This window comes from Macrobrachium nipponense, chromosome 32 (genome assembly GCF_015104395.2).
Source record: "Macrobrachium nipponense isolate FS-2020 chromosome 32, ASM1510439v2, whole genome shotgun sequence".
Taxonomy (NCBI): Eukaryota; Metazoa; Arthropoda; class Malacostraca; order Decapoda; family Palaemonidae; genus Macrobrachium; species Macrobrachium nipponense.
The window spans coordinates 70,237,639-70,249,696 of NC_061094.1; the positions used below are offsets into that span (position 1 = coordinate 70,237,639).

The following is a 12,058-nucleotide window of genomic DNA, read 5'->3' on the forward strand; positions in this document are numbered from 1 at the left end:
ACTAACAATATCATGATTATCGTTTTTTCACTCATGCTTTTGTGAGATGCATATAAAATGCTACAGCTAACTGCTTTGTTATGTCTTAAGAGCTGCTGACTACAGGGTTAGGCAGCTGTAAACAAGTGGGTTTGAATAAAATTAGATTTGCTTCTGAAACAATTTTGTTTTGTTTTGAGTCTTTCTTGTAATTACTTCATAATTATTCTTTATTCCACTTTGCAGGTAAATAATGTTGAACTTAACAGAGTAGAAAATCGAATCATTGGTTTGAAGAGACTGAAGTCTCTTGATCTGAGCCACAATGTCATCCGTACGTTACCAGTGGCCATGAATAGGATGCAGTGCCTAACAGAGTTGCATCTTAGTCACAATAGTCTTAAAGAGATTGATCATCGTGTTTTTACAGGGAAACTCTCCAGAACTCTCAGACGTCTTGATCTTTCTAATAATGAAGTGAGTTTCTGAGTTTCTTATTTTTTATTGTGTGCACCTCATTCTTTTTAGATATTTGGATTGTGTATAATTTCTGGAAATTTTGAACCTTTTGCCAATCAAAATTGTTAAAAAAATGTTTGTTACTGGTGAAAATTATGAGAACATTTGCATTTGTTTGAACTTTGTTAAGTGTTACAGTAAGATTTCAAAAATCCAAGGTACAGTATTTTTTTTTTTAACCAAAAATAACTAAACCAAAAAGGATCAAGATGAAAAAACAGATTCCAGATCATAACTTTAAAAATAGGGTGTAAATTATTTTTGGGGTTAAGGAATCTTAGAATATGAAAATTATGATATAAAACAATATTAATGAACAAAGGTCAGTTTAGTATTAAAAGGCTTGAAAATTGATAAGATTTGGGAAGTTACTTTACCTGGAAATGTGTATGACTTTGACATTATGACAGTGCTGCATTGTATGAGGAAATAAAAAAAAAAAGATACAGTAATATCTTTTGTCAGTTTTGTTTATTTGAAGAGTCTTAATGTAAAAGATGCTTTTTTTCTCTCTCTCTCTTAAAGATTTAAAACAACAGTTTTGATTAGTATATAATTGGTCAACAACTGATTTGACATAAATAGTATGGAACAAATATTGGTACCAACATGATTTGGGCTTTTATTTTTATTTCTAGCGTGTTATGTAAATAGGCTTCAAGTAAACAATGAGTCTCGTAGACTTTGAACATTGGTAATCACTAGGCTTTCCAATTGGAACTTAAGATTTCAAGCAAAGATGCAATGCATTACTTCAGTGTTTGAAAGAAGTTTTTGAAGCAGTACTTTTTCAAGTTTTACTACCAGATTTATACCCTAATATAAAGTTGAAAGTTGAGTTAAAACTCATAAACGTTTTGTATGCAAACCACTGTTGAGTGTCCTTATTCTTTGCTCAGCTGGAGTTGTTGCCGGTTACGCTTAAATTTTTGGAGGGGCTTGTCAACTTGAATGTTAGTTCCAACAAGCTTAGGTATCTTCCGTTATCATTGGATAGACTGCAGGCCCTCAAGTAAGTACTATACAGTTTCTCTGGTGATACCAACTGTAAGCTTATACCACTTCTGTTATGGCTGTTCAAAGTAATATGGAATTAAAAATGAATTAAGATAATCCTGTAGCTGGAACTCAAGTCTCACTCTTGTTATGCCTACATGTTTATTCAGCTTAATCACTGTACAGTACCAGCTTCATTTTACTGAATTGCCTTTCTTTGTTATGTATGAACATGCAGCTATTTTTGTGTGTGTGTGTGTTTTTTTTTCTGAGTTTATTGTATTTTTTACATTTCTGAGCAAATTTAGAGATGCTTAAAAGGAGCATTAAGTTATTAATGTACTATAATTGCAGTTTTCTTCATCAAATATATTATAATGCATTAATTCACGAATTCCTTAAAATTGAGACTAGAAAGCAATTTGATAATATGCTTTTGGACATTGACCACCTCTAGTCCAATAGCAGTTAGACTTCTTAGAAAGTAAGAAAGTTGAAAGAGAATGATGAGGTGTGTGAATTCAGTCACTGGTGAAAAGGTGCTGCATATACTTAGGAAATAGCAAACAATACAGTACTGTAAACACTTATACCTATTATTTATAATTCTTATAATGATTTTTCCTAGGTTCCTCAGTGCAAGTCATAACAAACTAGAAGTATTACCAGCCACATTAGTTCACCTTCAGCTAGAAGAGATGGATATTTTTGGCAATTCCTTTATTGATGGGGATAATAGAGACCGGCTGAATCTTGTCCCTGTCAGCAAATCTCATGGAAGTTTTCCACGCTTGAAGGAAATTGCTGCTTTGAGCTGCATGCGTAACGGGTAAGTGTTGTTGATGGAATTTTGCATTTTATTCTCCCATTTTGGCAGAAAAGTGCATAAGACAGAAAAGGTGGAGAACACAGATATCATATCTATCTTTAGATATTAGTGAGTTGTCATGAATTCAAATATCACGTAGAATTGAGAAGGCAAAATGATGAAAAGGTGAGTTACATGGGTGATTTGATGATTTGTACATATGTAGGTAATCATAAATAATAGTCAAAGTCTTTTGAGTTCTGTTAAGATGTTTCCAGCACTGCAAACATGAAATATTGAGGCAGTTGCTGCCGGTGGTTACTTCTCTTATGACTGTAAGACAAAAGTCTGCAGTTTCTTGGACATTTGAAAACTACAAATGTGATTTATGATAAAATAACTCAATTTCAGGCAGGAATAGACCCTTTTTGTATGGCTGATTAGGTGATTAAAAAGAAAGGCAATCAGTATTAGAAATAAAATTATTTGAATATATCATTATTTATTGTAGAGGTTAGTGAGACAAGCAACACAAATCTTGGAGAGAAATTTGACTACCAAGGAAGAAATAAACCTGCTTCCTAGAAGATGAGTTTATACAAATCAAGGAGAATGTAACCAGGGAAAGTAAGTTTGGCAGCAGGGGCAAAGAAACTAACTCAGAACTTGTAACAAATGCATTAATGATTTTCACTTTAATTATATCCAGTTAGCAGTAGAACAGCCACAAATTCTTGTTTGTGTTTCAAAGAGTATAGTATGGACCTTTTAAGCCGAGTTTCAAAAGTACCACGAAGAGAATTCTGATTAGGCAAGCTTATAAACTAAAATTCTTTATTTTTAAAGACATGGATAGTAGTTTATTCAAACTAGTTTTGAATGGTTTATTTTGTGTTTTAGAATTTTATGTGAAATGCCTTTACCGTTTAATGTAGGTTTAAACTGTGAATAGTAGTTAGTTTGCTATCTAATATTTCATTGCATAGTTTTTTTGTAAAAGTAAATTGATCCATCAGTTGCACTCATTGCATTTTAACACTAGAGATATATTGTAGTAAATGCTTGTCTTGCATTATAGTCAGCCTTATGTAACAAGTAAATGCAGAATACCTAACATTGTCTATTTTGTTTTCCACTGTTTTTTAGAATTTTATTTGTAATTGACCTTGGTAATATTGAAAAGCATTCAGCCGTTCTTAGAATGTACTTTGTAACCAGTTTTGTTATCATAGCAAGTATATAAGTGTTCATGTTGTAAACAAAAGAACATGAAATGAGGGCATACTGTATTGCGGTGTGACACCCTTTCATAAACTTTTAACAACATAACTTTACACAAATCTCATGCTCTCCAGGTTACGTCCGACAGCAGCCGACATTCCATCAACATTAGCAGACTACCTATACTCTTGGCTGAAGTGCTTATGTGGAGGGTTTTGCTACGAGTCACATACCCTTGCTTATGTCTCTCTTGATGTGAGAAAGATAGCTCACTCAATCTCAGTTAGTGTTAGTAATCATGTCGCTGCAATGGCCACACTTTGCTCGAAAAGATGCTGTGATAGATACTGTAAAAGATGACCCACTTGTTCAATTTTGTATCATTTTATTTACCCAATGATCAAGTTTGATGTTGCTTAAACGTTATCCTTTAGTTTACATTTTCATTCATTGCAGGTTTATTATGTTTTGCATATAATGTCTTGAACTTTATAAGTTTTGATGATAAAATTACTTTTTGATAGTTTTTTAAGTACAGTATATCTTTTATCTACATTCATTTACATTGTTTTTACTATTGTTACTTTCATGGTATTACTATATACCCTTCATGTTGCATGGTGTAGTGTTTTTATTTATATTTTCATATCAATAAATGTTGGTTTTGATATATCTCCTTTTTTTTTATTTCACCTGTTATTATTGTGAAAGTCTCATGTTTGAAAGTTAGGTATGCTGTGAGTGACTTGTAAATCATGTGGTTTGCTATTGAAAGTTAGGATCTCAGATATTGGCAAGGTTTAAATTTTAATACTTATTTATAGATCTTTGGTGTAATATCATGTTATAGGTTTCATCATAGCTCTTTCAATCATATTGTGTCCACGTTCACTTTTAGAACGTCCTCAGACATGCACTCGCAAATTTGTCTTCCAGACAAGAGTGGTTATTCATCCATGCACCCTGAAGAAAGTGGACCCATTGATAAGTACATATCTATAAGAATTTTCCCTGCTTTTTTTTAACAATTTCCATTCGTCACTTGGTTCAACTTTAAGCAGATGATGTTTTCAGTGACAACTAACACACTGATTGATCTCTGTGAGTTCAGGCATTCTATTGGATGCCATTTCTTTTTATGATAAAACAAGACCATTTGATTTAACCTGTACAGAGTCATTTTGTGAATGCTGTACTCTAAGTTTTGAGTCTATGGCAAATTTTGTCAAGGTGTTAAAGAGATCAAAGTAAGTTTATACTACATCAAAGTTTCATGATGAAGAAGGGTATAAAAATGTAGATTTGTAACCATGATATTTATTTCCTTGCTTAATACCATGCAATGCCAGTACGAAATGGCAGTTTTCTTATATAGCCAGAAGACGTTTTTATCATGCGTAGTCCTCGTAGTTGTAATCATATTTATAGTACTCGTAATTGTCTGGGTCGAAATTGAATACCTCGGCCATTTCGGCGTGGCTGAAGTCACCGTTGTCGTAGAATTCCCTCAGTCTGTCATGGACTTCAACGTCACTGAAGACGTCTGGGAAAGGCGGAGGAACGTAGGCTTCCTCCACTGCTGTTTCCTCGTCTCCGTGGATGCTTGCGGAGGGTGGGGTGGCTGGAAGCACCCTATTGGTTTCGGTTAACATTGGGGGGTGCGTTTTTTCTGTAGTGGTTGGGAGATATGTACTTGATGTAGTGGTGATTGGAGGAGGTGGTGGTGTGGTTGGTGGAACAGTTGTAGAAGTGGTTGGAGGAGTAGTGATGGTTGTAGAAGTTGTTGGAGGAGTAGTACTAGTTGTAGAAGTTGTTGGAGTATTACTAGTTGGAGGAGTAGTACTAGTTGTAGAAGTGGTTGGAGGAATAGTAATAGTTGTGGAAGTGGTTGGAGAAAGAGTTGTAGAAGTAGTTGGAGAAGTGGCTGAAGGAAGAGTAGTAGTAGAAATGGCTGCCAGAAAAGAGGTTGTGGTTACAGGAGTGGTTGGTGAAGTGTAGGTAGTGGTGGTAGATGGAGAAGTAGTTGAAGTATTTGTAATTTCAAGTCCAAACGTTGTAGCATATACAACTGATGGAGTGGAAGTTACATCTGTTGACATGCCAGTTGAAGAAGAATGTCGAGTTGTAGCTGGAGAGGTAACTGTAGAAGAGACTGAAGATGCTTCTTCAGGAATGGTTACGAAGTCTGGAGATGTAAATGAAGGAGGTGATGAACTTACAACTTGGGTAGTTGATGTAATACGTTCAATTAAGGGGGCAGGTGAAGAAGATGACGACGTTGTCTCATAATCATCTTTAGGGGATAGATCTGAGTGTAATGGACGCATTGTATTTGCAGTTATAGGCTTATCGATATCTATAAATGTTGTTGGGCTGATAGTTGAAGGTGTAGTTTGAATGCTAGTGTCAGTGTTGCTCATTACATTATCTGAAGCTGTTGTGTTTTCTGAAAGTGATATCTCCTCAGTTGGTTGGTCCACCAAAGAGCTGGATGTGGTATCATCATCGTAGGGAGATATAGCTGTGGTATGGAATGTTTCTGTAGGAGAATTCATAGTTGTTGAATGAAAGTGCAAATCGGATGTAGTGATAGCATTTGTTGAGGATGTTGAATACTCTGTTGATACCGAATCAGTTAAAGGAGTACTTTTTGTGACGGTAGGTAATATTCGTGATACTCTCTCATCTTCTGTTGAAAGGACGCTTCCAGTACTGTCAACATTATCTCCCAGAGTTGCTTGGGTAGATGACTCGGTTAGTAAAGGAACTCCCCCAGAAAAGGTTGATATTGATGTTTCAGTAGTGGTGTCTTCCAGATGTAATGTGGTTCTTGAATCAGGTGATGTCACGCTCTCTGTTTTAGCTCTTTCGTACTCTACTTTAGTATCTGTGATGTTCGTTTCTGACGCGAAGTCCTCCTCTGCCGAGTGAAATTCATCACCCCCTTCCTCTGTCTTCTCTGGTTCTTCCAATGCTGTGAAGTAGGAAGAAGACTTATTCGACAGCATGCCTTCGTTGCGGAGAATTTCAGTCACAGAAATGTTCTTATTCACGACCTGTGATCCAATGACCTTCTGGTCGGAGACGTTGACGTGTATCCCGATCTTTTTTAAAAGTTCTACGGCCCTCTCATCTCCCGATTCCACTTTGTCTTTTATGCGGTTGGCGAGAATTTTGAACTTCTCGTCCGGCCCCGCGAACCTAAGGCGAATCTTCTGGTAGCCTCGCTTGACGGCTGACCCAAGTCTCTTAGCGCCCTTCTTGATAGTTCTGCCAGCCTTTATCGTGGCGTTACCCACTTTCTTGGCTCCCAAAACAATGGCCTTGCCAGCTTTGTAAAACCCATCTTTCGATGCATCGCCTACGATGAGCATGCCCCGCTCGTACTTGTCCTTCACCTCCGCGAAATCTTTTTTAACTTTGTTTGCCGCTGTTTTGGCGGCTTTTGAGATCTTCTCCTTAGCTTTGGAGAACCAGGCTCTCCACCTGCTCGGTTTTTTGGTGGTGGTGATGAACTCCATCATGGGAGCTGCTACCGTTGTTGTAGGAGGTTCAGTTGAAACCTTCTCTCTCTTATTCTCATTCCTACGACCCTGAGGGATGGACAGAAAATGGTTACAAAAGAGGAGAAACGGTAGTTTGGTCTGATACATTCTTACTTATTATATATTATTATTTATCAAGTAAAGAGTGAGTTTAGAATATATTGGTAACATTTTAAAACAGGATTGACAGTTTCTGGGTTTCTAAATTCCAATTTTTATCTGGATTTCACTATTAAGTTTTTCATTTATTTCACCAAACACTTTTAATTTTTTTGGCCATTATGCCTTTACAAATTTGTTTGTTTTATAGTTTTTGGTCGTTTGTATTGTTTGTATGGTGTTTTTACGTTGCATGGAACCAGTGGTTATTCAGCAACGGAACCAACGGCTTTACGTGACTTCCGAACCACGTTGAGAGTGAGCTTCTAATCACCAGAAATGCACATCTCTCACTCCTCAATGGAATGTACGAGAATCGAACTCGCGGGCACCGAAGTGGCAGGCCAACACCATACCGACCACGCCACTGAGGCGTCTAGTTTTTGGTCATGACTTTCATTGAATTTGCTATAGCCATTTTTTCACTTAACTTTCTAAAATTTTAATGCAAGTATATTGTGCAGTCGTTTTTTCTGTTCAAGATAAGTACAGGAAAAACTTGTTCACTTGAAAACATCAACAGCACAGCTCTACGAATCTGCAGTTGTAGGCGGCCTACACAAACCACATTTTTATATGCTGTGACCTTTTTATTTATCAACTCTTCTTACTGCATATATTTCCCTAACTAAACTGGTAAATGTAAAGTAGATAAACCCACGAAAGTATCGTTTATTAATGTAATTTGTTTTACAGGAATATAGAAAAGGGTGGATATAAGGCAGCAAATGTATGGATAAATAAGAGGGTATATTTCTTATTATTTAGGCAAATTTCTCTAATTACCCCACATGTACAACATTATATCTACACTCTTCTATATTTTTTTAGTCAGAATTTTATATATTAAATTAATAAACGACATCTTCGGGTCATTAATCCGATTAAGTTAGTGTATATTTTTTCCGAGTAATTTTGATATGCATAAAGTTATATATATATATATATATATATATATATATATATATATATATATATATATATATATATACACACACATATATATATATATATATATATATATATATATATATATATATATATATTCTATATATACATATATATATATATATATATATATACATATATATATATATATATATATTATATATATATATATATATATATATATATATATATATATGATATATATATACTTTGGTATATATATATATATATATATGTTTGTTGTCACAAAAAAATTATTATTATGGGTTCTTCCGATGATATACTAACCCATCTCCACCAAGTCAGACGACGCATCCCGGGCGCCGATTGGCGCGAAACTCCGTAATGGCCATCTTCTTCAACTGGGCGGTAGGAAGGGTGGGCGCTGAGGGGCAAAATGCAAATCGTCGCTATTACCAGAAGCAGCCCAAGAGCCGCTATTATCGTAGTCCTGGGTGTCATCTGAAAACGAGGTATGTTTGAGTTTTCGTTAACGTATAAGTTTATTGAAGTCGCATGAAGAATGTAACGTACGACTTTAGTAGGTTCAAATGGCTCCGCGTTTTTTAAGATTCTGAAACGCGCGTGTCCTGGACTCAGCACATATATAAACAAAACATTCACTTCGAAGACAAAGAGAGAAATGGTGTATATGCTGATGTCATTGCATCAGCGACATCGGGCAAATGACGCAGGACATCATTTCTCAGAATGGAGTTTATTCGTTGAAAAAGTAATCCTAATCGGATGCGTTCTGTTGCACTAAATGTTGATAGCTGCGCTCACATTTCAACCCCGTTAATCAGTATAGTTTGTCCTTGCACTGTTGACACATTTAAACATTATATATATATATATATATATATATATATATATATATATATACTATATATAATATTTAATAAAGGGAAAAATTTTTAGATACATTACTTCGCTGCTAACTTGGCTTCCTCTGGGGCAACATTTCATTATCTTTGGTTAATGTTCACGAGTAAATTCGCAATATTTACTTGTTCCTCCGCGTTCATATGTATAATTTTCGATATTTAATTTCACTATATGTACGTTATATGATGTGGAAGGTTGCTAGGTAAGGCTATGCTTAGATAATAATAAGCTAAAAATGCTGCAGACAACCAAAGTGATTTTTCCACCTAATAGAGTGACATACGTACTTAAAATAATAAAGAATAACGGGACCAAGGGACGTGAAAAGTAATGAAATACAAATGGGAAATTAATAAATCAGATAAATCAATAAACAAATAAATGCACACGTCAACCATCTCTCAATGAACCTAAAGAAAACAGGCTTAAGATACCTCTTCAAAAGGTTTAGAGGAGCATGTGAATAGGCCTAGAGACTGTATATTGGAGCACATGCATAAAAACAAAAAACCTCCAAATATCACATCACAGTAGCGAGGATGAGTGAAAATGTAATTTGAATATGACAGAATTGAGATGAAATATATTATAATTCTGCATGGTGTAGTTAGTTACTACTACTGATTTCAGTCTCCTAACCAGTGTGGATTCGAACGCCAAATACCTATAGGCTTATATTTCTATTCCCTACACAATGTTACTTTCTGTACTTAAGTAGTTTGAGAATGACTGTGCCGTTATTTTGTTTGCTCCTACGGAGAAAATATAGGACAATAGGTTATTCATACATAGGTGTTAGCATGGAGGACGAGAGAAAGACCTCGAAAGGGCTGGAGTGAGCCCTCTGTGTGGGTAGGCCTATATAAAGTGGCTAATGGTTTGGAGTTTTTGGTTTTTTAATGGGATCATCCTCGAATCAGGAATTAAAGTAAGACTGTAGTAGTTAAACTTTTTTTTTTTCCTAGAGATATTCTTGCTAAGAAAACCAAAATAATAATACATGTCTGTATTGCCCCTTGTGAGATGATCCAAGGATTGAAGCATCATCATCACCTTACCCATTCAGATGCACTCACGACCACATAATTAGTTTCATTACTTTCATTTGAACTTGTGTACGAGAAACACTTGTTTATAAAACAGAAAACTAATTAAAACTTCCAGAGATCCATAAACCATTCTCCGCTCATTGCCATTAATACTAAAATTATCATGCTGTATATGAAAATTACGACGTATCTTTAACAAAGCTGACCACTTTCTAAAGTCTTAGAAATCGTACAGACCTTCCTGTTTCAATTCGTCCGAACACCGTCAGTTGCTTCAGTGTACTGACAGAGATTCCTGCAGTCCTGCTCATGTTTACTTTGGGACTTACTCGTGTCCTAATTATCCTCGCCCACCGATCTCCCTTGTGTCCCGAGTAGCAGCCCGCCCTGTGCTATTTGGAAGGGGTGGTTAACATCGGCTGCAAAAGTACGTGTCTCGTACACTTGAATCCGAGAGATTTCTTTAGTTTCTTAGTTTCAAGTTAAACACATACGCGCCCACAAACATATGTATAATATATAAACAATGACATGTAATTTAGCTCCAGAAGAAAGAGCAAGCCAAAGTCACTTTCATATTATCAACTTTTTAACCACTGAACTGAGGATGAAACCCAGTGCATACAACTTTCTGAACAATTGCCTCCACATCTACCTAAACAGGGGGCTTTTTAGCAGTGTGTCAAGCTCTCCACTTTCATATTGCATGCACAACCTTACTTACTGGATTTTAAGACCTTTATCCTCTCTCTTTAATCCTTCTATCTAGCTCTTTTTTTCAGGTCATCTCTAATGTCAGCTATACTCTGTTTTTTTTCATCTGTCCATCCGCCTGCGGTGTTTCCGTATGGTAACACTGCGTCCCGGGCTTTAGATAGTTACATTCAGCTTACATTCAACAACAATAATAATATCCTATTTCGAATATTAACGGTGTACTTCGCATACAGTAAATTATTAAAACACTTTTCAGTTGCAAATGTACACCCAGATATCCTTTTATTTACCTAAAACTTACACATAGCGTAACTATTTAAAGCCCGGGACGCAGTGTTACCATACAAAAACACCACAGGCGGATGGACAGATGGAAAAAAACAGAGTATAGTATTAAACAAGGCGGAAGCTTAATAGACGTCGTGTTTAGTACTAGCCCCTCGGGAATCAAAGTATTATATACATCCATTTCTATATATTTCCATATATTAATAAAGATATTTTTGATTCCCGATGGCTAGTACTACCAAACACGACATCCCATTGAGATTCCCCCCATAATATGGGGGTGCAATGTAGGCATTACTTCAGGTCTTTTGCAGCGGGCCTTCGGCCTCTAGCTGCAACCCTATTCATTCCATTTACTGTACCTCTGTTCTTATTCTCTTTCTGCTATCTTACCGCCCACCCTGTCCTAGCAACTAATCCATAGTGCAACTGTGAGGTTTTCGTCCCGTTACTACACATTTCAAACCTTTTCACTATCGATTTTCGTTTCAGCAGTGGATGGACTATAGTCGTGCTTGGGATGTGCCTAAAAATCTATATAAATTAGTAATAATAATATAAGGAATTAAACCATTGAGCTTCTGCCATGTTTATAGTACTAGCACCATAGATATAGAGCCTCTCTATCTGCTGGTTTTCATCGAGTGATTTTAGAGAAAAGTTTAACTTAGAAAGACCAGTGAAAAGCCTAGTTATTTTCATTCCTAGAACAGTCGTGTCAATGAAAAAACTTGATAATGTTCAAGAATATAGGTAGATGTCTTCATTACATATGTTATACACGGAACAGTTATTATGCATATATGATATATATCCATTAAAGAAATTCATCTACTACATCGGTGAACATATTTCACTGTGCCGGCGGTTCTGGGATCGAGAATTAACTTTATAAGTCTTTTATTGCGTTGGCGTTCCCGGTGCGGTGGCCGTTATCGGTA

General features: G+C 35.9%; 2 protein-coding genes across 2 annotated transcripts; one reads left to right on the forward strand and one right to left on the reverse strand.

The window, feature by feature from the left end:
- Positions 1–225: 225 nt before the first annotated feature.
- LOC135207579 (leucine-rich repeat protein 1-like) lies at positions 226–4,197 on the forward strand (the record flags this gene model as incomplete). Its single annotated transcript, XM_064239426.1, is given in 4 exon segments — positions 226–456; positions 1,398–1,510; positions 2,123–2,323; positions 3,658–4,197. Coding segments are annotated over 4 exon segments (771 nt in total), but the record flags the coding sequence as incomplete, so codon positions are not given.
- A 627-nt stretch (positions 4,198–4,824) lies between these two features.
- LOC135207578 (mucin-2-like) lies at positions 4,825–10,494 on the reverse strand. Its single transcript, XM_064239425.1, has 3 exons — positions 10,350–10,494; positions 8,464–8,637; positions 4,825–7,116 (listed from the first exon to the last, which is right to left on the reverse strand). Exons 2-3 carry the CDS (start codon positions 8,635–8,637, stop codon positions 4,915–4,917), a joined length of 2,376 nt encoding a protein of 791 aa, XP_064095495.1. The 5' UTR covers positions 10,350–10,494; the 3' UTR covers positions 4,825–4,914.
- Positions 10,495–12,058: the final 1,564 nt, after the last annotated feature.

Coding starts and splice junctions, on each gene's coding strand:
- LOC135207578 (XM_064239425.1), bottom strand. CDS start 8,637: ATGACACCCAGGACTACGATAATAGCGGCTCTTGGGCTGCTTCTGGTA. Junction 7,117..8,463: donor GTCTGACTTGGTGGAGATGG/GTTAGTATATCA, acceptor TCCATCCCTCAG/GGTCGTAGGAATGAGAATAA.